The 27,734-nt window shown below is 49.5% G+C and overlaps 1 protein-coding gene and 1 long non-coding RNA gene across 2 annotated transcripts in view; one reads left to right on the forward strand and one right to left on the reverse strand.

Moving 5' to 3' along the window:
• Nucleotides 1-1,343: 1,343 nt before the first annotated feature.
• LOC122382434 lies at nt 1,344-4,059 on the reverse strand. The gene is made up of 2 exons (XR_006256681.1): nt 3,916-4,059; nt 1,344-2,236 (listed from the first exon to the last, which is right to left on the reverse strand). It is a non-coding gene; the product is annotated as an uncharacterized LOC122382434 (long non-coding RNA).
• Nucleotides 4,060-14,110: 10,051 nt separating this feature from the next.
• Nucleotides 14,111-27,734, forward strand: part of LOC122382421 (photoreceptor-specific nuclear receptor-like) — a 45,940-nt gene continuing 32,316 nt past the window's right edge. Inside the window, exon 1 of the mRNA XM_043367702.1 lies at nt 14,111-14,162. Coding sequence (XP_043223637.1) covers nt 14,111-14,162 — 52 coding nt within the window. The remainder of the gene's footprint in view (nt 14,163-27,734) is intronic.

Raw genomic sequence — 27,734 nt, forward strand, 5'->3', positions numbered from 1 at the left:
ACCTGAAAATGACCTCGATAAAAATTATAGACCTTATCCGTGTGTACCCTGCACCGTTTACCGCTTGTCGCTATCTTGCTTTATTCTCGAGATCTCGCTGTCGCTCCCGCTCGTCACGTGACCTAAGGTCAACTTTTGACCTTTCGACCTTTCGAGGTCAACATACATATATTTCGATGCGAATCGACGAGAGGATCACGATGGTGCTATTAGTGTGTTCCTAGCTGGGATACCTTGAAAGTTATTCTAGAAAAAACTTCATATATATGTAGTGCCGCAATTTTGACTTCCTTTTTGCTCCTGTGACGTCATCTTTGACCTGACCTGAAAATGACCTCAGTAAAAATTATAGACCTTATCCATTTGTACCCTGCACCCTTTACCGCTTGTCGCTATCTTGCTTTATTCTCGAGATCTCGCTGTCGCTCCCGCTCGTAATAATGGACAGGTCATAAAAATGACCTGACCTGAGGTCAACGCAGGGCGATATCCACTTTTTTATTTTCGCATATGAATGACAATTGATAAGGCCTTAATCGTCATCAGACAAAATCGCAACTTTCAGTGGGAAAAATATCAAGGTCACTCTTCGAAAAATAGGTCAAAAGGTCACGTGATCAAAATTTTCAAAAATTGAAAATCCGAGATAGCCAAAATGTTTGTTGGCTGATTGTGAGTTGAATCATATAAAGTTTTATCGTAGAAAACCAATAGTTTCTGAGTTATAGGCCGCCAAACATAGGGCTGCAGCGCGACCTGCTGGAATTGCCCGAGGCTATATCTCGGAAACCGTTGTTCGAAGAAAAAAATCCTTGCCACAGCTGGCTTCCCCGCCCATCACAACCCCTTACACCAGTTTTCAACGAAAAATAAAATATGAGGGTGCAAATTTAATTTTTTATTTGTCGATTTGTCGTGGAACGCCCCACATGTGCGATGCTGCGACCAGCGTTCCCTCGCACCATTCCCCGTCGGCCGTCGCCACGAGCCGTCATCTGCCGTGCTGCCTCAGCAGGTCAGCCGGCCACCGCCAACACCCACGGTTCGTCGAAAGGTCATTTCATGCACAAAAGAAACGAAACATGCCATTTGAAAACTGACGGTGAGCAGACTAGAAAAAAATGTACTTTTTATCAAAATCGTTCGATGGCCTTTTTCAAAAATTGCGTTTTTGCATGAAATGACCTTCCGCATGAAATGACCTTCCGACGAAGTACGAACCATGCACCCAGCGCTCAGGTTCATACATACTTACAGGTCAGGAGTCACCACAGCGGCTCTGTCAGCGCAGTGTGAGCCTCATCTTCCATGCGAAAGGTTCATTAAAGCTCTCACAAAACTCATAGCAGGGTGCAAACTTTATTTGATGAATGTTTTAAATCCAACTCCGTCTCTACGTCTCCCAATACTATACAACTGCGTCATTCGCCGGTTAGCTGTCAGGTGTGGACAGGCAGAGTCACCTGTCCGTGACCCTGTCAGCTGTCACCTGTCACCGAGGGAAAGGGTTACGATATTCGTTGCCTGGTGTTGCGGACACAGAGGCACATTTGCCCGTACATTACAAAGAAAAGGAAAAAAACGGCAGAAATAGCGACCAGCGACTGCCAGCAATACGACACAAGCCGTCTGCGCCGTCTGATCGCCGCAGCCTGGTCGTGTCGCACGGCAGTCCCCCCGCTCAGGACTGACAAGGAGCCGTGCGGACTGCAGCCCGTCGCTCCGCTCGGGATGGTAGCAGGGACGAATCGGACGGCAGTCCCCCGCTCCGCTCAGGACTGGCAGGAGGCCGTGAGGACCGCAGTCCGTCGCTCCGCTCAGGACTGGCAGGAGGCCGTGATGGCCGGGCAGGTGGATCCCACACAGGGGAACGGCGCCCGGTCCAGGCGGCACGTCTTGCCGACCGCGCACGCCGGGCACCCGGGTAGACACGTCTTCTGGCAGGTGCCTTTGTAGCCGAACTGGCAGCACTTGAGCGAGCCCGAGCAGCCACCGTCCGAGGAGCACAGGCCGTTCGCCACTGACGAGCTGCACGGCTCCGAGTTCACCGGACAGCTCGTCACTATAACAAAGTCGTCCAGGACAGGGCCGGGACCGGGAGGTGGAACTGGACATCTATGTTGACAGTCCATGACGTTCGTGCCTGGACACTTTATCAACCTGCAAGAAGGGAAACTGCAACTCCCGCCATAACTCAGAGAGCCGTCCGGACATCTTGGTAGTGGTTGCACTTCACCTGAAAACAGACGAGAAAAAAAAACTCCCGTCAAGCAATGGTGGGATCACAAGCGATTAAGCAACGCTCTCTTTTCTAGATGAGTATGAATAGAGTTTCAAATAATTGCCTATACATGACTTATACAAGCCTTAAAATTTGCATGACTTTTTGTGTAAACTAGAAATGAGCTCGATATGACTTGTTAAACGGCAGCCCGAGCCCAGAGTATAAACATGCCTAAATGTTGAAAACTTTTACTTTGACCTCATCTCTGACATCAATGGTGACCTGGCGATTAATAAAGTTAGGGTGTGCCCAACGGTTCTTACAGGGATATCAAATGCCATTTTAATTTCGAAAATCGAGCCAGTATAGTTTCGAAGATAGTAAGGGGCTCTATACTAGTGATGTCAATTACGGAAAATCGGAATACCGATACCAAACCAAATTACCAACCAAAACCGTGGAGAAATACCGAAACCAAACCAACTTGGGAACATGAGGAAAATACCAACCTTTTACCGATTTCTTAGCCTCTTAAACATTAGCGATGGTTCATGATACCAACAAAATACCAAACACATTAGGATTGAAATACCAAATACCGAGTTGGTATCGGTTTGGTATCGGTACACCAAAAAGTTGGTATCCGATTGACATCTCTACTCTATACAGCCCCCCCCCCCCCAGTCAGTTAGGAAATATACCCCAGTCATTCGCGGGTGAATGCCTACAACTTTAACCCTCGCCAGCACAAGCCATTTTGTGTCCTTCGACGGCACAAGGGTACGACCCCCCCCTCGTGTTTGGCCCCTGATCGAGCTAGAGCTTCGCGGAAAAAACGATCGTGCTGCCCGTCACGATAAGAAGCCGATGATACCCAATTTTAAGGTCCTAGGTCATCGGTTGATCTTCCACCAGGTCAGGTCAATGACCCAAAAGTCGGGAAAATCGGGACCTGTTAGAAAGTCGTGAAGTGTGGCTGCTATGGGGTTTTTCGGGGTGCTGATCACGAATATCGTGTTAGTTTTGATCGCAGATGATGTCTCTCTCTAAGCATTTTAATCGGGTCGGGTCAGCTCAGGTCAAGTCAACCAGTAGGGGTCGTGGCGGGTATTCGTAGTATGTGTCAACCGCCTCTGACAGCTTCGTAACATATTACGAAGGCACCAAAACTACTTCGTAAATGTTCAAATCGCTGCTTAATTCGAATTCAGCTAAACAACTAGCCTAGAAACATGAAAAACTCGAAAAAGAGAACCGAGGTCACCAAAGGTCAATGACCTTGACCTGACCTGACCTTAAGGTGACCTTGACATCCACCCTTATGCATGGGAGCAACATCAAATCACATGTTTGAACGTTTGAAACCACGAAAAGCTTGCAAACGCGCGGCTAATGCGAGCCGACATACGCCGAATCGCGCTTCCGGCCAAACATGGTCTCGGAAAGTAGGTCACAGGTCAAAGGTCATTTGGGTCAGGGTCATGAAATTTTCAGGATATGTGTAAAGTTGATCAATGCGAGGGTACTGAGAGTTTCGTTGCGATTGGTCGCTTTTTACGTGAGTTATTTGCGGAAAACCTTAGGGGGGATGCATCAACCCTGTGCCGGCGAGGGTTAAATGCATATGAGCATGATTGACGATAGATTCACCCACGTGACGCAAAGCACACACTCTCTTTATACGAACTCACGTTGAGGGCTAGCCGTTGCGGTCGCCGACAGCAGCAGCAGTGGCAGCAGCATCGACAGGACCATTGCTGGACGACTGAGTGCCATCTCCGCTCATCAGCGACTCAGTGACACGACTGACACCGGGTGCATCACAGATTCATTGGAAGGATCGGTTTAACGCCCCCGAGAGACCTTCAACCGGTGACAGATGATCGACATGTCAAGCTATGACGCGCGCTTACGTGTTGCAAAGGGCAGAGAGGCACCTGGAGGTTGTGTCGGCACGAAATGTCGGGTGCACCAAAGTGCCGAACAGACCCCAACTCGTGCCAATCCCTTCCATCCCCATCACCGGCCGCTCGTGTCAGTGGAAGCCATGTGTGTGTGATTTACACATGCATCTCACACACATTCGCATGAAATGATAAGCAACATAGCTTTTTCATATCACGCGACGCACACGTGCGATGCGACCACCGTTCCCTCGCACCATTCCCCGTCTCCCGTCGCCACGAGCCGTCATCTGCCGTGCTGCCTCAGCAGGCCTGTCGTCCACCGCCACCACCCAGCGCTCAGGTACTTACAGGTCAGGTGTCATCCCGGCGGCTCCGTCAGCGCAGTGTGGGCCTCATCTGCCACGCGGGGAGGCCACAGGTGTCGGCCACAGCCCCGCCCTCCCAACAGCGCCGCGCTGGCACGCCGGGGGGCGATGGAACAGCGGAGGGGAGAAACGACGACGGTTTCTGAAGCCCGTGAAATCAGTGTGAAATGTGTCAGAGCCTAGCAGAGGCGATCACGCTGCTCAAATTTCCCTAGGTTTGCTTTTGGCAGCGCACGTAAATTAATAAACTACCGACCGCCGATTAGCGCGGGAGTGCCGTAATTGGCCGTAATAAGACGTTGTTTCCAAGCGGACGTCCCATAATCAGACGTTCCTTCTGTCAGGGGCATTGGGGCGCCCCTGCTACGGTGACGTCACCGATGTGACCTTGGCCGGTCAGCCGCGCCGGCCGGCGGCTGACCCGGGCGGTCAGTTGGAATACAGCGACCGAGGTGACCGCGTGTGTGAGCGGGCGACGGCCAGTGGCGGCGGAAGGTAATTTTGGATGGGGGTGCAAAGTTTTCTCAAGGGGCCCCTCTGGAAGTTTTGGGCCCCCTTCATTTTTTTTTTTGAGTGATTATTATTGATTTATGAAACACGAAGATTTTGGAAAACTATCCCATACACAAAAGTTTTGTAAAATGTTTGAAATTGCAGTGTACCTATCTATATCAAATAATGAAAGCATAAAGAAGCAAATGCAGCTAGTTTTTTATCGACTAATCTTTTAGTCTAGCCACAGTGGCGCGGGAACCGGGGGGGGGGGGGGGGCTAGCGGGGGCTGAGCCCCCCAGCTTTTCGGCTGAGGGGCTCGTAATGTATTTGAGCCCCTGGCCCCAACCCCCAGCTCGAGGAATTGAAATCGGAAATCTACCAACATAATTTCATAGATTCATACATAGGCGCGGGAACCGGGGGAGGGGTAGTGGGGAAGCGTGCCCGCATAACTCTGCGGCCGTGGGGGCGGTGCCCCACAACTTTTCATGAGGTCAGGAACCGTTGGGCAGCTTGTCCTCCCCAAATTAGGGGTTGTGGGTCACAAAGGAAGAAAGCATTTAAGTGAAAAATCCACCTCTTTCACTGGCTTGGCAACTCATTTGGCAGATTAAAACCTTTACTCCAGGCTGCCAAAACGGTAGTTTCTTCACTCAGCTGAGACGGAATGCCTCACTTTTTTGCATTTTTTTCGTTTTTTTGTTGTTGTTGAAAAGGCCAAAGTCTAAAAATAAGTGGCCTAAAACCGGTGATAAAACTAGATTTGGGGGTACCCTAGGTTGATCTCTATTATGGTTCAGCCCCCCCCCCCCCCCCAGTCTGGAAGAAGTTCCCGCGCCACTGTCTAGCCACCACCCGCAGCGTCTCAAACCATTTTTCTAGATCCGCAGTGGACCGTTGAGGGCCCTACGAGACCGTTCCAAGAAGACCGTGTTTAGAAGCCCCTTGGAAACCGACCACATAGAGACTCCTCCAGAGACCTACATGACTCCCCAGACTGAATGAGCCCTCCGATCAGGGTCGGTCTCTTGAAAGTTGCTAAATGTTTCAGAAGGCAGTATAGGCTCGAAAGTCTTTTGAGGGCTCTCAGAAACCGGCATCTGACCCCCAAAAAGCCTGTATGGAGGCCCTCCAAAGTCGGGATGGAGGCCACAGGAGCCGATGTTTAGCCTAAAGAGCCGGTATGGAGGACTGAATAGAAGAAAGGGGTCCCTTCAGGGGCAAGCGTTTGAGCCCCAAAAGTATGTGTGGGGTCTTAGAGGCAGGTAGACCCCTGAGGTATGCACGGGGTCCCAGGAGCTCGCAAGTGAGCCCAAATATTCGGCTGGCGGCTACTAGAACCAGCATGGGGATTCTTAGAAGCCGCATAGACCCACATTTCATGGGTCAATGGTCATGAGTCCCAAGAGTCGATGTAGGGGCCATAAAAGCCGGTGTAGGACCCATGACCCCATAAGTTACGACATTGAGACTCTCAGAGGCCGGCGACGGGGCACCAAGAGAAGATTAAGTGCCTCAACAAGCCGACATGGGGCCTGAGAATCAGTGCGGAATTCCAGGAGCCTGCGTGAGCCCTCGGAGACCTTCGTATTTCGTAAGGTCCACAAAGGTCGTTGGGCCCTCTGAATCTGAACTCTGCGGGGCCCTCAGAGGCCAGCATGTCTCCTGGCACCTGCCTGCGTTGAGTTGAGAGTTGATACTCTCTGAGGCTAGGGTTCTTCAGAGGCCAGCGTTGGCCCTTGAAGCCTTCGTTAGGCCCTAGAAGCCGTCAAGAGGGCCCTCAGAGGTCAGCATAGCCCCTGGAGCCTGCCTGCGTCGAGGCCCTCAGAGGCCGTCGTGGGGCCCTCAGACGCCAGCGTGGGCCTTTGGAGCTTGCGTTGGGTCTTAGACCATCGTGAGGGAGGGCCCAGAGAGGTCGTCGTCAGGGCCCTCAGCCCCTCAGGGACCGTCCTGGGGTCCTCAGAAGTTGTTGTGAGGGCCCTTAGAAGCCTTCGAGAGGATCATCAGAGGTCGTCATGAGGGTCCTTGGCCACAGTGAGGGTCTTCATGGGCCCTCAGATACCTTTGCAGGGCTCTCAGAGGCCTTGGTAAGACCGCTAGAGGCCATCGTTAGGGCCCTCAATAGACCGTTGCAGGGCCCTCAGATGCCATCATAGCCCCTGCAGCCTGGTTGTGTTGGGGCCCTCAGAGGCCGTCGCTGGGCCGTCTGAAGCCAAATGGGCCCACAGAGACCGTCGTAGAGGCCCTCAGAGGCCAGCGGGGCCTCTGGAGTCCTGTGGGGCCCTCAGCGGTCGTCATGAGGGCCCTTAGTGGTCGTTATAGGGCCCAGGGGACAGAGGTCGTCGTGGGAGCCCTCAGAGATCATCGTAAGGGCCCTCAGAGGCCGTCATAAGGACCCTCAAAGGCCAGCGTGGCCCCTGGAGTCTCCTTGGGGCCCTGGAGTCTCTGTGGCCTGTGGGATCCTCAGCGGTCGTCATGAGGGCCCTTAGTGGCCGTTGTAGGGCCCCAGGGGACAGAGGTTGTCGTGGGAGCCCTCAGAGATCGTCATAAAAGGGCCCTCTGAGGCCGTCGTGGCGGCCCTCAGATGCCGCATGGAGCACCAAATGCGGCTCGGGACACTTCTAGCCGGTGTGGGGGCCCCAAAGACTAGCATGGGGCGTTCCTGACCATAATTGGACATCCCGGATGATTCCACATCAGTGTTCGTTTCCCGATCACTGGTTTTCAGGAGAAAATTTATTGGATGGTGCGATGGGCCCCTCGTACGGATTTTGGGGGTGCAAAAAGATATGTTTGCACCCCCATGTTTTTCGATGGGGGTGCAGCTGCACCCCCTGCACCCCCTATTCCGCCGCCACTGGCGACGGCCAGGGCCCAGGGGCCGTGACACCTTCATCAGATGTCCATGCCAGATCTACGCGACGTGTTGGGCCGTCCGGCGTGTGCCCGTCCGCTGACGGCGTGCGCTGCTGAGGCGGCAGCGTTTGGCACCACCAGTCAGCTGACGTGGCGCTACCGCACGCCGCCGCGCCTTTTCTGTCACACAACGCGCCAAAAGCGAGTCGCCACGCCCCGGCCAGATGTGGTCCAAAGGGCACAGGCCCGTCAACACACTCGTCTAGCTGTTTGAACCGCTTATGTACAACTGGATGGTAGCAATGTGGTGTTCAGGAGAAGGAGAATTCAGGAGAAGTGAGTATCTGTTTTTATCTATGCGAATATTTCTTATGTACATAATGCGTTCAGTGCCTCTTGAACATCTATTGTCTATATAAAGTTAAACCTAAAATGCGTTTAAAAACGATTCCAGATATATATAATAACGCTACCCTCATTTAGGTTAGGCATGAGCCTGTGCCGGCGGCAATGATTCCACTCTCATCACGAGACGTGAGTACCCGGTGCCCGTGAATATATCTAAACAGCCGCTCTCACCACCCAATCTGCAGGACCTAATCGGCAATCAGGCTGATTTCCGACGGACCGTCAGTCGGTTTCCGGCGCACAATGGACGCGACTGACGTGTCAGCACCTGTCCCCATCTGATCCCCTCATGGCAGCGGGCTACCGCTGAGCTGGCACCGGCAGGGGCCGCGTTACACTACCACAGAACGTACGGCCGAAACAGCGAGCGACACGACACGTTGGAATTGGAAAACATGATAGGCAATGAACAATAAATAATCTATGGACGGATGTGGTGGAGGTGCGTAATGTGTAGGTTAGGTATGCCGCCCTTGCTTAGGAAGAAGCAGGAATGCTGGAGGCTGGGTGGTCGTGTCGTTGGCAGGTCGTGATGACTCTGCATCGAAAATAGACATGAAATGAGTTTGCTGTCAAATAAAAGTACGAGGATTTGGAAACTGGGAAAAAGAGAGCATAACGAATTTAAGTGCACCTCTTATGCACAAACTTTCTAAAACCAAAAGCAGGTGTTGTCGTGTCTCCCCTATGACCAGATGACGAGCAATGAGGACAGCGCCGACTATCCCGCCGGCTACCAGCTCAACGCAGTACGAGTGGGCATCTGTCGTATACCTACCAGCAGCACTGCAAGTTATACTGTCCCGCAGCTCCAGCTTGCGCTGCGGAACAGTTTACTTTCAGGCGGTGACGGATCGGCTGATTGAGAGTCCGCCGCAGCCATGCAAGGCGGGCACTGGGCAGTGGCGAATCTTCAGTCCATGGGGAATTATTAATTAAATTGAAATATTATTATCATTTACTCCTTCGAAATAACGGAAGTTCACAGCTCCCCTATCGAACAAAATCCTGTCTCTTTTTCCTCTCTTCGGTCTTCCCTCTTTGTTCTCCATCTTTCTTTCTAACTCTCGTCTCTCTCTCACTCTCTCTCTCTCCCTCTCCCTCTCCCTTCCCCCTCTCTCTCTCTCTCTCTCCCTGTGGTGCCATAGGTGTGACATTGAGTTAGCCCCACCTCAGTACAGTAGCCGTCAGGAGCAGCCGTCAGCCGGCGGTTATAGCGGCGGAGGCAGCGACGACTGCACGGTCAGTGGGAGGTGGGTTGTGGACCCATTATCCTCACACATATCCCATCAGGACGACGCGACGGGTGACTACCGGCCGTCTTCCGCAGACGATGGGGGGGGGGGAGCGAGAGGGGGTGGGGTGGACAGAGTGGCATAGTAACCGCTGCAGTCAGAACCATGGAGCTGCATTGCTGCTCTTTGGAGCGCCTAACAAGCCAAAGGGTCTGTTATGACGGTATGCTAGTGAATGTAGCGAGACATCACTTCTGGCTGGTAGTAGCCACCACTGAGTGACATTAGCCGTTTTCACGACGGCCGTCTGGTACACATTTGGTGCACATCTGGTACAGATCAGGTGCAGATTTGGTCAAATCAGGTTCAGTGTATCTCTTAGCAGCTATCAGCTAGGGTTGCACTAATTGCTTATATGCCTGCTTTGTCATATTATCAGAGAGCATTATCGATTAAAACACTGAAATAAATTCATAAAATGAAGATATTTGCTGTAAAAGAAATTAGTTGCAGATTTGGTCAAATCAGGTGCATTCGCCGGATAGCCCGTCGTGAAAACGGCTATTATACTTAGGCATGGGATTGAATATGTCAGTACAATTTCATATGCGATGCGTTTTTTATGTGCATTCTCTGACGCATCGTTGCTTTTATGCACAGTTGAAAAATTTACAAAAGTAAGCATCCGTAATAGAAATTTAACATCTCATCATGAATAACAGCCATTTTAAAAACACACCGCATCACTTTTTCTATCCAACGAAACGAGAAGTTCACCTTCTTCACGCTTCGTTCAATGGTCGAACGATTCTATGATCGTTCGAAGTTATTCTTCTTTAATAACTATTGGAATATTGCAGGGCATCTGCAGTAATTTGGTGCTATCGTTTCCTCGAGTTGCTTTATTGTCAATAATGGGCTGGTCATGGCTGCAACGCCACCGAGTCTATCGAAATTAAGGGAACGTAAAAGGTAGACACTGATAGGAGCATACTTATCAAAGAGTTTCTACAATTTAAAAAACTCTGATTTGACTTTCTAATGATTCGCTGTGCAGCTAAAAGATAATTGTGTCTGTTACAAGATTTCCTTCTTTGGCGAATCGCGACAAAATTTCAACATGCTCAGACGCTACGGGAGGTGCTGCATAAATGGTCTCTTCCTTCGATCTGAAAACATTTAAAGGTAGTGTGCCACCTTTGAAAGATTTCCCATTTTATTTTTCCTAGGATAAGAAGCTTCTGTTTTTACCTAATATCGCAAAGAAAATCAAAAATGGGCCTGGAATAGTGCCTTTTTCGCCTAAAAGTTTATCGGTTTTTCGATATGTATAACAACTGTAGTGGGCTGACCTGCAAACAGGCGTCGGCAACAATCGCGAATGCGGCGCACATGTGACAATAAGCAAAGGTCATTATAGAGTTACGACGTACGGGAATGAGTTGTCAGCTGTCTAATCGTAGACAACACAATGTCGAGCCTTAAACTGTAAGCCTGTATTGGTATTGTTTCTTTTATTTGGCTGTCGAACATTATTTATGGTTTGAAATATGATTTTATGTAGAATAATTGATATGAAAAGGCCGTCTCTTAAGTTATGACCCCATTTCACCACACGCAAGTGGCAGAAATGACAATGATCAGCTGACGCATTTTTCTTGGCCGAAGTCAGAGCGCGCGGCCCGACGCACCACCACCGCACCACAAAGTATGAGCAGAAGCCGCGCCCAAAGCCAGGGCCCCGGTAACGTGAGGTAGCCGAGTCGGGGCAGCGTGCGCTGACCCAAGCCGGGGCCGCAGCTTTGGGCGCGGTCTACCGCATCCCCGCGGGCAGCCCCGGGCTATCACATGACACCGGGAGGACGCGCGGCCCCGGCTTGGGTCAGCGCACGCTGCCCCGACTCGGCTAACTCACGTTACCGGGGCCCTGGCTTTGGGCGCGGTCTACCGCACCACCTAACAGGCGTGTTCGAAACCGCAGGAGATGATGATGAACGGGTTTATCGAAACTTGATTGGATGAGCATATCGGTAATAGCGATTTCAGTGTGTGCATTTATTGTTCATAGTGGTGTGAAATGTGGTTGGGGTACGACCGACAACCCGTCGGGGCGAATTTCGCACTGGGGTACTCAAAATTTGAAGAATTTAAGACGTTTCCATGAGTTTTGAAGGTATGGATAAGTTCTAAAAATCCGGTTCTCCTTATCTGGGCCATTAACTCCATACGGTCCAGGAAAGCTGGCACACTACCTTTAAGGGATACTCACAGTTGATGGATCACATATATGCTGATCCCACTAGGCCCAGGGGCGTCGACACCGGTCCGACTTTTCCGACTAGTCGGACCACTTTTTCGACTAGGCGGTGCCCTGCTGTGGCTCGCGGGGGCCCCTGCTGCAGACCGCGGGGGCCCTACTGCGGCTCGGGGGGCCCTGCTCATGTATGTATGTAAATGTACGTTGGGAAGCCGTTCGACACCTGGGGGCCCCCACCGGTGGGGGCCCCCCGAGAAAAAGTCGGACCAGTTTTCCTTACGCGTCGACGCCCCTGCGGCACTAGCTGACTAGCTAGCTTACTAGTTTACTAGCTAGCCGCTGCCGACTTAAATCGCTATGGGTCCTGAGATGTAAAAGGGTAGGAGTTTGACGGACCATAACTTAAAATAACCGTTAACAAATAACATATAACCACAAATAGCAAAAAATTAATAACAAACTAAACGTAGCCAAATCATAACAAATAACTCTCCCGGTACCTTTCCTTGCTGCTACTGCACGCCTATTATAAGCTAAGTTTGACGACATTCTGTGAAGGGCCGAAACATCGTAAACGAAACTCACTGGTGCCAGCGCAGCATTAAAAAAAAAAAACATTTAGGTACCTCATTATTCCATGATGAAAGGCTCCATGACCGTATCATAGTGCAGATGGTGACATTTTTCAGCTGCTCAATGCCTATGACTAACAACAAAGAAAAGTCGCCTAAAAGCTGCCTTCAAAATGCTACACCTGATCATCGCTCAGGTAAAATAGCAATTCATTTTTCTCCTGATTTGCTAATGGCTTCAAAGTTCAAAGCTCATATCTACAGGGTCTTTCATAATGAATGTTACTTTTAAACATTTAGTTAGGAGCTCTTAATTTATCACTTCCGCGTGAATTTTATATGCGTATTGTTGCAAATTGATTAGGGTTTTGTCCCAAAAAAATAAAAAAAATCACAACGCCAATTTTCCTTCACGCAAAAGCAGAGTATGTAGACACCACTAAAACGCATTACGGATTACGGTCGTCCGTCGACGGACAAGTCTTCATCCATGGGCTCTCCCCTAGGTCAACACTGAACGGGGTGGCTTACCTCAAGTTGCTCAAGGAATGCTTCTGCCTCAGGTCAGGGACAAGGTTCAAAGAGACGGCCTGTGGTTCCAGCAGGATGGTGCCACAGTGCACACCACGGCAGCTGTTGCGCCAGTGGCTGATCGAGAATTTCGAAGAGCGCGTTATCAGCCGCCTCACCGAGCGACCATGGCCACCACGGAGTCTTGACCTCTCCCCGCTGGACTACTGGTTTTGGGGAGTCGCATTGGCAGATCTGAGACAAAACCCTCCTGCAGCCATCCACTGCGAACCACAGTGGAGAGGTTTTCTGGAAGCCTGGACCCAGACGTTGTGAGGCGCGGGGTGCGACACCTTCGTCAGAGGGCCGAAACGTGTGTCTTAATTAAGGGCGATACAGTGGAAAATTCCTGAGGAGCATTAAAATGAAAGTTGTGTGTGCAAAAACGCTAATGTGTTTCTGTTTCATGTGATGGTACATATTACATGAGGAGCATATATGTCCTGAGAAATAGCTCTTTCAAAAGTAACATTCATTATGAAAGACCCTGTATTTTTATTCATTTTCATTAAGCTACATATGTAGCATGTGCATTGTGCATCATCACATGATCCCAACCAGATTTCTGCCTTCACCCAGCTCTCTGCCGACCACCGACCACCTCGGTCCGTCAGCCATCAGCGTTTGTGGGCTGCAGCGGTGGCGCCGGCGGCCGGCCATGTCGGCTGTTGAGCACCGCAACTGGCGGAGATTGCCGCGCTGTGTCGATGGTCCATTTGATAGCCGTCGTCTCCCAGAGGAGCGCTCCCGATCCCCACAATCTCAGCTACATGGCCGGGCTCTCTCGGCGGCGGGGCCGGCCCGCGGAACATTTGACGTTCGACCGCCGACCAGCAGCCAATCAGCGGCCGCCGCCGGCCGGATAATCCCTCCCACCGGCCAATCAGAGCCGCTGATTTTCGCGGTGTCGCCGGCCGCCGTGAGAATCTATGATTCGGTGCAGTTCGCTGGCGGCATCTCCGGCTACGGCTCGATTCCGATAAAATTTTCTCAGATTTTCCACGTAACTAAAGTTTGGGCTTTATAATATTGCTAAAAAGCAGTGCATCTAGCAACAGGAATTTTCCTGGGTCCCTGAGATAAACGCTGCACCCCGCCAATATAAGATCACACCAAAGCCGTGAGAAGTCGGTGACAAGGAGACGGCAAAGACATCTTGTATAAAGCTGAGGAGTGACCGCCTTCGGCGACGTGGCGACATTTGAACACCGCCGGCCAGCCATGGAGGACGCCGGGAAAGCCGAGACCACCGCAGAGGCGGAGAGACAAAACGGTAAGATAAACCGCGCTTTTAGTTGGGAGCGGTGGTGTTCTATGAGATAATTGATATTTAGCAACATGCTTAAGCTTGCGTGTTGTACAAATCGATAACACTTTATGACGGCTAACAATTTCAAGGAACAATACCTATTTCGAACTTATCGTATTGTGTCCGTAAATGACGTGATATCACAATTGGTTTTTTGTCTTATATTCACTATACCTACATTTGATAAATCATAGACCCCATATATATCGTCAACGAAACTTGAAAAAGCGTCATAAGATCGTATGGATATTGAAACAGTTGCTTCCGATTGATCGAATGGTCGCATCGTTGACATTGGTCTGAGGTCTCTAACATCGGAAGCATACCCATTGCCCATTGTCCGTATTAGCCGACTTTCACAAGAGTCAAAAGGACAAATATTAGACCATTAGTGCCCCTACTTATGTGCTGTTGTATGTTGTCAGCAAATGTGCCGCGAAATAAACATGATGGTGATGGTGTGATAAGGCCAGGGGCCGGGCCGACACAAATTAAAAAAAAAACTTTGGGATGATTATTTGGTTTCGGAGGCTTGTGGGATGTTGATGGGGGGGGGGAGGGGCGCAGAGTAAGAGGAGGCTCGATCTCTCTGCAAAATTAGGTATTACCGATAAAAACATCCATGAACCTAAAGTTCACATAAATGATGCCTGTCAGTCAGAGCTTTCATCAATCTATCTTTGTAATTGGTTAAAAATTTAAAATAGCCGTTTTTACGACGGCCATCTGGTACACATTTGGTGCTAGGTGCAGATTTGGTCAAATCAGGTTCAGTGTGTCTCTTAGCAGCTATCAGCCAGGGTTGCACTAATTGCTGATATGCCTGCTTTGTCATATTATCAGAGAGCATCATCGATTAAAACACTGAAATAAATTCATAAAATGAAGATATTTGCTGTAAAAGAAATTAGGTGCAGATTTGGCCAAATCAGGTGCATTTGCCGGATACAGCCCGTCGTGAAAACGGCTAATGTGTATACAAGAAACAGACACGTTCGAGCATCGCCGATAACAGAACCTAAGTATTTCATATTAATCAATAACAAAGCTTTAATCATCTGCTAAAAGGCCTGACATCGAATGACGTGTCATCTGTCCATGTTAATATGAAAGCTACCGACCACACTTTGCAATTTGATGTGAGCGGTCTCTCATTCCAAGGCATTCAGAGAGAGAGGAGGCTAAATGAACTGTACGCATAAAAGCATAACCAGCGACACAAGTCTCGCCGCATTCACCCCCGGGTTCCTTTTGGGAAACTTGATTTACCTATCTATTTTTTATCAACTAAATGAAGGAACTGGGCAAACCCATATTTCTGAAAGAAGCGTAATCATCAAATCCTCCATAATGCAGCCAACTAATAAACGGAACATATTGCATTATCAACTTCTCAAGGACCGGTCATGACCCGTCACTGCAAGTGGTAATCATCAGTATGTTTGTCATTAATTCCAAAATAAGCCTGTCATTTTCTACGAGCTTTACATCCTAGCATGGGCCACGGCTCCCAGTTGTCGAACTTTAAACAGTGAAACACTTCCCTCTTCCGCGTCCGATTAAATTCATTTCGATGGAGTGAGACTTTCAGATTCGATCGGGCCTTCACTGTTTTATTTAAGTCACCTTTGATGGCCCAGTTTTCACACTATGGCCACTTACTGTTAAACAAGTTTTAATCCTTGGCCGCCCCAGCTATCAGATCATTATGGGCTACCAACCATATTGATTATATCATGTTGGATAAAAATGTATTCATTTTGATATGGGACGACGGACTCTTCAGTTACCAGACACATGCAATAGTGTTAGATGGTGTTTGGTGTTCCTAACTTGGTGAATGGTCTCTCGCGCAACATTGAATCGTGGCCGTTTGAGCTTGCTCAAACCAACAGGCAGGCAATGCCATGAGAGCAAGAGGGTCATCTAAATATGACGTGATACTCTTCATGCTAACAAACATACGTGACTTCTGAACTTGGAGACTGCAGCGCCGGCGCCGTTGAGAATCTGAACTTTGATTCGGCCGGCGCCGCTCGATTTTTTTTTTCGAATGGAGAAAACGAAATTTATCACAGGGCTTTACTAGGCACAGGGACATGGAAAATAAACGCGTGCTTGATCCGTCTCAAGTAACGAACTCTAATGAGCATTACATTACCATACTAGCGTACTAAACGTTGCTTCTTGACATTATTTGATTCTTTTCCGAAGAACCATGAGATGCGCGATATCTGCATGGCCATACGAATTAATTGGAAACCCAATAGAGGCGTGTAATGTTTGCTACTGGACCATTCCATTCCATACTGCTGTGTGCTGTGTTCCAGTGTTACCGCTTGAGCAGTTTGGTAGCCTGTCCCACCGAGCCGGGGCACACCTATCCCGACGGGATGGGCTCGGCCGCTGCGGCGTGCCAAACTCCTCGACTTACCAAAGTTATGGACTGATTTTGATAAAACTTTGCATGTGAACTACCCAACTGACTCATGTATCAACATTAAGATCGTTTTTGCATTTTGTAAGATTTGTTGGTGAGCTATGGAGAAGATGACTAAGAGAGCCCAAATAGCGGCGCTGAAGTAGGTTGACCATAGCTCCTGAAGCGTTGCCAAACAGCTCGGTGTTGCCGTAAAAACTGTTTTCAGCGTAATTAAATGACTTAAAGAGACAGGGTTAGTGTCGACGAAGTCCATGCCACCAGGCAGAACAAGGGATATCTGCTTCAAAAAGCTGGTTAATATCGTGCACAAGAAGGTGTTTCAAGTTCTAGGCGAAGCATGCGCAAACTGCCAAGGGAACTCGGTGTTTCGCCCAGAACCGCCAAGAGAATCATAAACGACGGCTTGGGCTTCATGTCATACAGGGCGCAACATCGGCACCTAATTTCGGCGGCATTAAGGGAAAAGCGGCTACACAGGACCCAAAAGACATTGGAGATCAGGAACGCCGGTAACAAGGTATTCTTCTGGTCCAATGACAACATTTTCATGCTTGAGCCCCAGAGACACTCCCAAAGCGTCAGAATTTTGGCAGATGCTCCATCCAGCATTGATCCTGCTATTCGCACCATTTTTCGTCGCCAGAAGCTTGCTGGTGTCTTGGTTTAGGCTGCCGTCGCATCCGACGGCTCAAAAGGAACCTTGATCTTCATCAAGGAGGCTGTGAAAGTTAATTTACAGGTTTAAGTCTATCTGCTGGAGGAGCATGTTTTGCCTCAGTCGTTCCGAGACGGATACGTCTTCGTCCAGGACGGTGCGCCGCCACAAACGGCCAACATCGCTCAACCGTGGTGGAAGACCCACATGCCTGGGTTCTGGGACAAAGACATTCGGGCATCATCAAGTCCAGACTTGAATCCGATGAACTTCGCAATCTGGACCATCTTGGAGAGGAGGGTGTGTGCAGCGGCACACAGCAGAATCGCCGCCCTGAAGCTGGCCCTCGAGACGGCACCGTCGAATTTTGGCGGGGACACCGTGCGGCGCTCGTGCCCCTTCGCAGAGGAACGTTTCGAGGCAGTGGTGAAGGACAAAGGTGACCATATTGAGTCATAATGCCGTCGCTGAGATGTGTATATGTTACTGCATATATGTGCCAGAAATCAATTTGATATCTTTGTTCAGGGCCGAAATATTTAAGAAAACCAAGAGGTAAATCTTTCTGCCCCACCCGGTAAATAAACCAAATTAGAAATCTGCACCAAATCTCTTTTACAACAAATCAAATATCTTCATATCATGAATTATTTTAGTGTTTTAATCGAAAATAATGGCAGATAATTTGAAAAAAAATGAGGTGTACCTATAAGCATTTGTGCAACCCCAACTGCTAACTTTTAAGAAAGACAATGAGCCTAATTTGACCAAATCTGCACCAAAGAGAATAATCGGTCCTCAAATTTATTGTTGGTGCACTTTGTAGGTACTGTAATTACAGGTGGTGGCCGAAATTTCCAGTTTGTCGCTCGGCAAAGCCCCGCTTTCCCTATGTGTGACCCGCAGATAATCCCAAAAAGGTGTTTCGTGGCCATAGGTGTAGGAACAGGGGGGACGGGGGGGGGGGGCAGGTGGCCCCCACTTTTCATAGTGGGGGGCCAGTAATGTTAACTGGCCCCCCACTTTTTGCTGAACATTAATGTATTTGTACATAGGTGCCACCCCGAAGAACAAACTTGACGGTTCTCCGGCCTGCCCTTCCATGACGATTTCCATTTGTGCTTCATCGTTATTGAGTGCAATTTTCCCCCACCCAATGAAAGCAAATTTTGTCAGAAGCAATAAGTGGCAGCTTAGGGGCAGCGCGCGCTGCAAAGAGAGACAATACTGGCGCAGAAGAATGCGTAAACGGCGTAAACTAACAATTTATGTTGCATAAATTATGTTGGCGGCCTTGCATTAGTTGATCGGTCACTGGCATAGGCGTAGGAACAGGGGGGCAGGGGGCCATGGTCCCCCACTTTCGAATGGGGGGCCAGCAATGTTAACTGCCCCCCCCCCCCCACACACACACACCTTTTGCTGACTCTTCACTTCTCACGTTTCACGTTCGCTCGTAATAAAAAATGTTTTTGGATGCTTCTGGAATTCGCATGGGTGCCAACCAGTGGCGGATCCAAGGTGGGGTCACATGGGTCATGCCCCCTTGGGGTCCGGGGGCACTACAGGCCTACCAGGGGCACCATTGACCTATCAGGGGCACCACAGACCTGACAGGGGCACCACCGGCCTGTCAGGAGCACCATCGGCCTAGCAAGAGCACCACAGGTCTGCCAGGGGCACCACAGACCTGTCAGGGGCACCACAGGTCTTCCAGGGGCACCAAAGGCCTTCCAGGGGCACCACCGGCCTCAGGCACCTTAGGCCTGTCAAGGGCACCACGGACCTGTCAGGGGCACCTCAGGCTTGTCAGGGCCCAGGGGCACCACAGTCCTTTCAGGAGCACCTCAGGCCTGTCAGGGGCACTCGAAGCCTAGCAGGGGCACCACAGGTCTGCCAGGGGCACCACAGGCTTGCCAGGGGCACCCACTGGCCTCGCAGGCGGCAGGGGCACTCTGGGACTGTCAGGGGCATCACGTGCCTGTCGGGGACACTTCAGGCTTGTCAGGAGCACCACAGTCCTGTCAGGGCCCAGGGGCACCAGCGGCCTAGCAGGGGCACCACCGGCCTCGCAGAGGCACCATGGGCCTGTCGCTGGCACTTCAGGCTCGTAAGAAGCACCACAGTCCTTCCAGGGGCACCACAAACCTGCCAGGAGCACCTGCGGCCTAGCAAGGGCACCACAGGCCCGCCAGGGGCACCACAGGCCTGCCAGGGCAAAAAAGATAAACAAAAAATGAAAATAGGGCACCATCAAAATTAAGTGGCCAAATTCCGTCGAGGTTTTAATTTTGGGTATAGGTAGGGGCACTACTTCGATTCATGACCCTCCCCTTGGAGTTTTCCTCGATCCGCTCCTGGTGCCAACGCGGCTGCGGAGGCCAGGGGGACGCGTCCATGAGATTTAATATTTGGACGGGAGTCTCCATGAGATTTTGGTCGATTTTTTTTCTTGTCACTTTTTTACCGATTTGAGCATGCTTGCGAAAATAAAGTGGCCGAAATCCGAGGAGAAAATGGATTTTGGGGGTAGGTGAGGTTTTGTGCCTCTGGGAGTCTGCCCCCCCCCCCCACTTTCGAAAACGTTCTTCACTTATGTTCGTGGCCAGTGGTTATTATTAGGTAATCAATATTGTATTGCTCCTAGTTAGACATACCTGACTAATGAGTGCTTAGCGACTATATTTTTTTTTCTTTTTTTTTCTTTTTTTTTTCTTTTTTTTCATGTATTACACAAATACAACAAATACAAGCAGTAACGTAAACGTATCGCTGGCCTGCTTTCTAGCGCGAACCGCTGGCTCCCTAACCGATCATAGCATGACTCGAACACACGCTGGGGGGGGGGGGGGGGCAAACACACATCGAAAGGGTCTAGTGGCTGGGAGGGGGCGGCGGGCAGCGGGGAGGCAAGGCCCCAGCGGGGGCAGCAGGCGCTTGCCCGCAGCCAGCGACGAGTCCACCTCACACGACTGCATCGACGACGGTAGCAATGCCTCAATAGGGGCGGCAGCAGCAGCCGACCGGCGGCCGGCGGGTCAGCAGCGGGCGGCGTCAAAAGTCTCTGGTGCGGCGGCGGCGGATGTGCACGGCGGATAAGTATGGATGGATGTTGGAAAGTAGAGGATCTAGCGGTGGTTATCCTAATATATTTAAAAGCGTACCCCACTTCTCTATTACCTCTCCCATCGCCTGTCGCTTGAGAGCGGCGCCCTTTTCTTTCATCGCTTCAGATTTTAGTAGAGAAATGAATAATTGTTTACTAGGCGCTTGAGATTTGTATTTTGCTGTTGTAATTGTATATTTAAACAAAGTTATTATTAATATTTGTATTTTACTTAGCTTCTCTATTGTAGGGAAGAAGAAGTTCGCAGTGTCAATGCAAATTTCCACGCGAAATTCTTCCCTTAAGTAAGTTTTCGTCTCTGATATGAAATTTTGTACAATAGCACAATCCCACAGCATGTGTTTAAGAGTTTCTTCATTATTCATGCAGAAAGTGCATCGCGCGTCATCTGCTATCCCGATTCGTTGTAAGAATGTATTTGTAGCTATTATACGGTTTGTTATGCGGTAGTGTAAACTTTGTAGATACGTATTCTTTGTTGAAGCTAGCACGTCATGCATAGTTGCATGATTTATCATGCCTACGTCCCTTGTCCATTTCTGTTCAAGTTTACTGTTTTCGCCGCTCTTCTTTTTGCGCAAGGCGTTGACAAGACTCTCATATACTATTCGTGATGTTTTATTTCTTTGGGAAAGCAAAGCGATTTGAAATGGAAGTATTGGGCATATTTTATTTTTCATTTTACAGTTGATGTTTGTGATGTGAGCTGATATATTCTTTGTCAAAGAGGCATAGCATAAGAACGTCATTTTAATGTTGTATGCTTGTCTGATCTGTTCTTTGTTCAATAACGAGCCTGTTTCGTTGCAAAATAAATCGGCGATAAACCGTAATCCTTTATTGTCCCATTCCTTGACAATGGTCTTTTGAAATCTTGTATATTCTGAAAACCATAGTTTAGCGGACAAAATGTCATTCTTATCAGTAATATAGGTTTTACAAAATGTTGCCCATGCATTGAGGACATCCTTCCAAAAATTGTTTCGAAGTTTTTTAGCTACGTCCAACAATTTCAAAGTCCCGAAACAAGCCACCTTTTCTATAGGTGGAAGCATTTCTCTTGCGACCATAGCCCACGATGTCTTCTGGTCCGCCCAATATAATCTTTTCAGCCAGGACGTTTTTAAACTCGACACAAATGACGAAATTTCTACCATTTTTAGGCCACCTTTCAGATAGTTTTGTACAAACGCTGATCTTTTAACTTTATCAGGTCCATTATTCCAAATAAAACCGAATATAAGTCTGTTTATTTGTTTAATATACTGTTCACTTGGATCTGGGAGCGAAGTAAGTACGTGTACCATTTTGGAAATAAGTAATGCTTTTGTTACTGTTATTTTCCCTATTAGAGTTAAATGTCTTCTCCGCCATTGTGCTATTTCTTTGACAATATTTGGTAAAATACTGTCCAGGTTATTGGCTGTTATGTTCTCGTTTGATTTATTGAATAATATTCCTAGAACTTTAAGCTGATTTACGACAGTCACCCCCAACTCCGTGAGAGCGGTTTCCTGGATATTTCTACCAATTGGGAGACATTTTGTTTTTTCTAGGTTCAGTTTAAGCCCGCTGACATCAGTAAAACTGGTCAGCTCTTGTATGACGCCACTTATTGAGCTTGTTTCCGGGCTTGAAAAGAGAACTAGGTCATCGGCATATTGCGACACTCGCACCTCTGTTTGTCCAGAAATTTGTATGCCTTTTATGAGTTTCGAATCGTTTAACTGGTTCGCGAGAGGTTCTACTATCAAATTAAATAAATAGCCTGACATAGGATCCCCTTGTCTGATGCCTCTTTCCATTGTGATTTTTGGGCCAAGAAAACCATCGAGGAGAATGCGAGAGTGTAATGCTGGATTGAGGTAAAGAGTTTTAATGAGTTTTCTGAAGTATATCCCGAAGTTGTACTTATCTAGCGCTGACGATACAAATTCCCATGAAATTGTGTCGAAGGCAGCCTCGAAATCTATCGCTATCACTATACCAGATGTTGAAGAATTATTTAGATGCTCAATGACATCGTACATTACTCGGGTATTTTCTCCAATGAAGCGGCCTTTGATGTATGCGGTTTGGGATGGTGAAATAAGTTTCTGTATGACACTTTTTATTCTATTGGAGATGGCTGCAGATATTATTTTAAAATCGATATTAAGGAGTGTAATCGGTCTCCATCCTTTTGTCGATTTCTGCTGGGATCCTGGCTTTGGAATAAGTTTAACAATGCCCATGTTATGCGAGTTAATATTTTGCCCTTTTTCAAATCTCTCAATCCAAGCACGGTAGAGAAAACCACCCAAATAAACCCAAAAATGTTTGAAGAAATCAGCTGTAAACCCATTAGCCCCGGGAGACCTCCCTTTCTTCATACTCATTAGGGCTATGTACAATTCTTCTTTTGATATAGGTCTATCTAAGTTACTCTTTTCATTTTCAAGTATTTTACGTTTAATGTTTCTGTCGAGGTACGTATTAGGGTCTGCACTCATGTGCTTCTTTTTGTATTTATTTTGAAGATTATCCGAAAAGTGTTGAAGTATTTCTTCTGTGTGTGTTATTATTTTTTCCTCAAGTTCTATGACCTGAACTGAATTTTTAATTGCATTCCGTTTTTCAAGTGACAGAAAATATTTTGTACATTTTTCGCCGTCTTCGTACCAGTTTACTTTCGACCTTCTTATCGAGCCTTCTATGCGCGGTCTACGTATATCCTCTAGAGACTTCTGTAATTCCTCCAAGTGTTTAAAACCGCAGAGATTTGGTTGGGCGTCTAACGCTGTTTTCAATTCGCTTATTTTGTTCGTTATTTTAGTTTCTTGTTCTCTGAAGTTTCTTGCTCTTCGTTTTGAAAATTTTACTGTTTCACCCCTGATAAGCATTAACAATGTTTCGTAAAATAAGCTACAGTCAATTGTAAGTTCTATTGAATCGAAGTTTTTGTGATTTTCGACGAACTCCACAGAGTATATTGGAACAGCATATTGTTTAACGGCGTCAACAACCACATTTTCGATAAGGCTTAGGTAATTTTTATCTTCCAACAACGATTCGTTAAACATCCATAATCCAGGTCCTTTTTTCTTTTCGGTGATATTTATCTGCATTGTGACTATACTATGATCTGATCGATAGCCTGCCTGGATGGTACTGGCAATGAGCTGTGCAGTCATATGTTCGCTGATAAAAAACATATCCAGTCGTCCAAATTTGTATGGATTGACCTTGGACCAGGTGTATGATTTTTTGCCTGGATTTATCTGGGCCCATGCGTCTACCAGACCCTGTTCTTCAGTTACCTGAATAAATGCATCTCTCGCTTTTGGGTTATTTTGCTGTAAGTAGTTTGAATCATTTTTGAAGTCGACAACGAAATTAAAATCTCCAGCGATTATTACGTTTTCTATCGAGATTCTATCAAGTTTATCACAAATAGTGTAAAAGAATAAAGGCCGGTCGTCGTTTGGTCCGTAGACGTTAATTAGCGTGTATGTATTCATAAACATTTCGAAGACAATAATGTTGTAATTTCCTGTCGGGCAGTGCTCTTCATAAATAATTTTGTGTTGGGTTCGTAAATTAAAGAGAATTGATGTGCCTCTACTGTTGAACGTTCCAAACGAATGATAACATCGGCCGGGCCATAGCGTATTGAAAAACGGAGCTTTTCGCTTTGTTAAGTGTGTGTCTTGTAAAAAGTACACGTCATATTAAAGGTTGTTCAAGTAATCAAGAACATCTCGCCTTTTCTCTGAACTGCCCAATCCTCGGCAGTTGAAAGTCAAGCACTTTAGTTCACCCATTGTTGACAATTTGCAAATGGTACGGTGCTGATAAATGACTTGACACTGCTATCATAAACTGTTGAGGGTTTGGGGGTGGGAGAAGATACAAGAGGAAGGAAATGTCTCGGCAAAAGCCAATCATACCGCCGCCGCCAGCACACCGAGAAGAGTAGACAGCCGCACCGCGCCGATCTCCGCCGTCCGCCGGGTCGGACCGCACCACCGCCAGCGCCATCAGACAGCGCCCCGCCGCCGGCATCGCCGAGGACGGACCGCCACCGGCCGCAGACGCACGCCACGCCGCCGGCGCCGCCGACGCCATCGCCTCCACCAGCCGCACCACGCAGCCCACCGCCACCGGGCGAGCCCGCGCATCAGGTAACGAGTCCGTGTCTCTCACTGTGGGATGAGACACAGATATACGCCAGAAACTGCATCTAACACACGCGCAAAATAGCAAATACACACATACAAACAATGTGAGGCTAGACACACCAAATTTATTCCGCATGATTACGCAATAATGTATCATACTAGAAATGCCGACCTCAAACCATGCTGGAATTACACGGAACCATGGTATGTTGCCGTTAATCCATGCTACAAACATATCTTTCTCTAACTGACTGAAAAGGCGGGAAAAGAACGAAACAAGACTATCGCGCATCTCAACACAATTTATGACTCGGTACATGTAGGAAAACTGGTTCAGTTTTTGCTTGCAAAGCCCAGCTGACGCACCTTCTCCATAGAGTCAACGCGAGTGCTAGTGCCGAACTTAATCGTTTTGCAGAACACATGGCCCCACCTGGTAAATACTGTGTAGACCTTGCCAGCTTTTCTTGCCGCTAGAAGCGAGTGGTAGATGTGGTTCTTCTCTTCGGTGAGGCTCTCGTTGATGAAGAGATCGCCTCTTCCACGTAGCTCCATTCGCCGGGTCATCAGCTGTTCTCTGACCGAACCGGCTCCGGACCGCACAAAACGGATGATAACACGATTGTTCGGTCCTGGGAGGCGATGGGCCCGGTCGATGTCAGCTTCTGTGAAGCTCAGGTCTCTGAAGCGCTCACGGATGACGCCGACGACGAGGCCGTTGATGTCTTCTTCTCTTGCGTTCCGGTCACTGTGACGGGGCTCGCGCTCAGCGCCGCCGCCGCCCGGCTGACCGGCGCCGGCCGGTCCGCCGCTCCGGTCGGACGGGGCCGGCGAGTCCGCGCCCCGGGGCGCCGACCTGTCACTCGGCGGCAGGGGCGCAGCCAGGCGCCGGTCGGGGTGGGGCGCTAAGGAACGCCCGGAAAGGATGAGGCACGGAATACGAGAGTTCATTTCGGCCTTCTCAGCTCTGTCGTGCAATCGTTGCATCTCCTCTCGCGTCTCTTGCAATTCAGAGGACATTTTCTCCATTTCGATGTCCTTGGCGTTGACGTGCTCTTCCAAGTCATGGATTCGGTTGTTCAGAGCTTCAAACTTTGACAGCAGGCTTTCTTTGAAGTCGTGGAGCTCTCTGGACAAAAACAGTGACAACCGGTTTTCAAGGCCCTCCATTGCGTCTTCAATCAACGTCTTTACTTCACCAGTCGTCTGTCGGGGTGAGGCGTCAGGCTGTCGTCTCTTCCCTGCTGGAGCCGAGTCGCCAGACTCAGAGCGATCGCGCTTGTTCGCGTTGTCGTCATAACTTCTGACGAGTTCGCTGACTGATGACCCTCTCCGTAGAGACTTGTCATTGCCCACTACTGCTGCAACCTCCTCACCGTCACTCATTCGAGACATCGTGCCTCGGTCACGCACAGTCGCGATCACGGGTCACCGCTCTTCCAGTCACAACCCCCGCCTGGAGTCGCCTGGGCGCGGAGCGCAGCGCGGGACGTCCGGCGCGGCCGGCGGTCACCGAGGAACTGCGACTAGCGACTTATGCTTAGCGACTATATAGTCTTAACACACCAGCTTGTCATAGAGCCAAAATGAAGTTACATCGGCAGCAGGTATGTCATATGACCTTCACATTATTTCAATTCGCTCATCCTCCGCGTAAAAACCAGCTTTCGCTCTCTGTTATTGTACCTACCGTGCCCGTGCAGCCATTTGTCACACAGGCTCGGTGGCGGCGCGGCGCCTCTTTTGTGGCCCCTGATTGTCGGTAATCCCATAAATCCCCAATCAAATCACATCAAAACAGGAATTAACGCGGCGCCCGCTTTGTCTGTGATCTGGCGCAAGCCGGCCTCAGTTGATTGCAGGAGCGCGGACGTGCGCACGGCCGCCACTCCCGCGAAAGGCACGGCCGCAAATGACATTATGCAAATGTATGCTGATCGCCTGTGTTGCCGGTGCGCCGTGTCAAAAATAAGAGAATTGATGTGTAGCGGACAGTAAGTCGCAGGCATCTGTCATCCCGGCGGGGCGCCGGACAAGTCGGCAGAGTCGGGCCAGCCGGGAGCATTGTCTGCTCGTCAGAGACACCGCCGTCCGCGCCGCCTGCGCATGTCACCGCTCTCATGGGCCGCCGCATCAATGGTATCAATGTGCCAATGGCGGGGCTATCAGTGGCAATAATCGAAAACAAATATTGTGTGTCAGATGCAAAGGGACCGGTAGCTACATGTATTCTAGATGAGTCTCCAACACCTGACGTGGAACAACAAACATATCACCCACAGCCCTTGACTGTTCTTTCGGCATAAGCCGATTTGTCCACTGTAGTGTTGCTGCACACGCTTAGCGCACCACAACTAAAAGGAAGCTCACGTTTCTCCTGTGGGTGATTGAGTTACCCCGGCGCCGTACCAGCGTCTGGGCGCCACTCGGACCTGAGCCGCGGGTGGCGCGCTCGACCCCGTTTCCAGCGGCTGCGTTTCGCCCTGTCATCTGCTCGCGCCGACCTCCCGGCGCGAGCGACACTTGTCCGCCAGTGCTGAGAGGGGCAGCCCGCCGCGGCGGGGGAGCGGCGGCCACTCGAGTCAGACCACCTGGACAGAGCGGCTCACCGGCGCGCCGCCGGCGCCGGTAATCACATCTGTGCAGTTTCCGGCTGGTTTGCCGCCACCATCAGCATTCCGACTGTTCCGTCGCTGGCGCTAACTCAATCGGTGCCTCGCGCGCCATACGGAGCCATTAGGGGGCCGCAGGGGGGTGGGGGGACGGGAGAGGACCGCCCGACAAACCGTGACGCCCGGCAGGGGTCGAAGGTCGGACTGGTTCTGCCGGCTGCCGGCCAACTCTCAATTTAGGTGACCGTGCAGGCAGTGAAATGTTTATTTACAGGGGCGTAGGCAGGGGGGGGCCACTGGGCCATGGCCCCCCCCCCCCCCTTGGGCGCCGAAGGCGCCCTTTGCGATTGGAGGGCGCCGAAGGCGCCCTCCAATCGCAAATGCAATTGTAATAGAATCGAATCGAAAAACAATCGCGACTGGAGGGCGCCCAATCGCGAATGTGTTTGCAGGGAAAATACGGTTGGAGGGCGCCCTCGGAGGGCGCCATTCCAAATACGCACTCCAAATACGATTGGAGGGCTCCCTTGGGCGCCCTC

This window comes from Amphibalanus amphitrite, unplaced genomic scaffold (genome assembly GCF_019059575.1).
Source record: "Amphibalanus amphitrite isolate SeventyFive unplaced genomic scaffold, NRLGWU_Aamphi_draft 000139F_arrow, whole genome shotgun sequence".
NCBI lineage: Eukaryota > Metazoa > Arthropoda > Thecostraca > Balanomorpha > Balanidae > Amphibalanus > Amphibalanus amphitrite.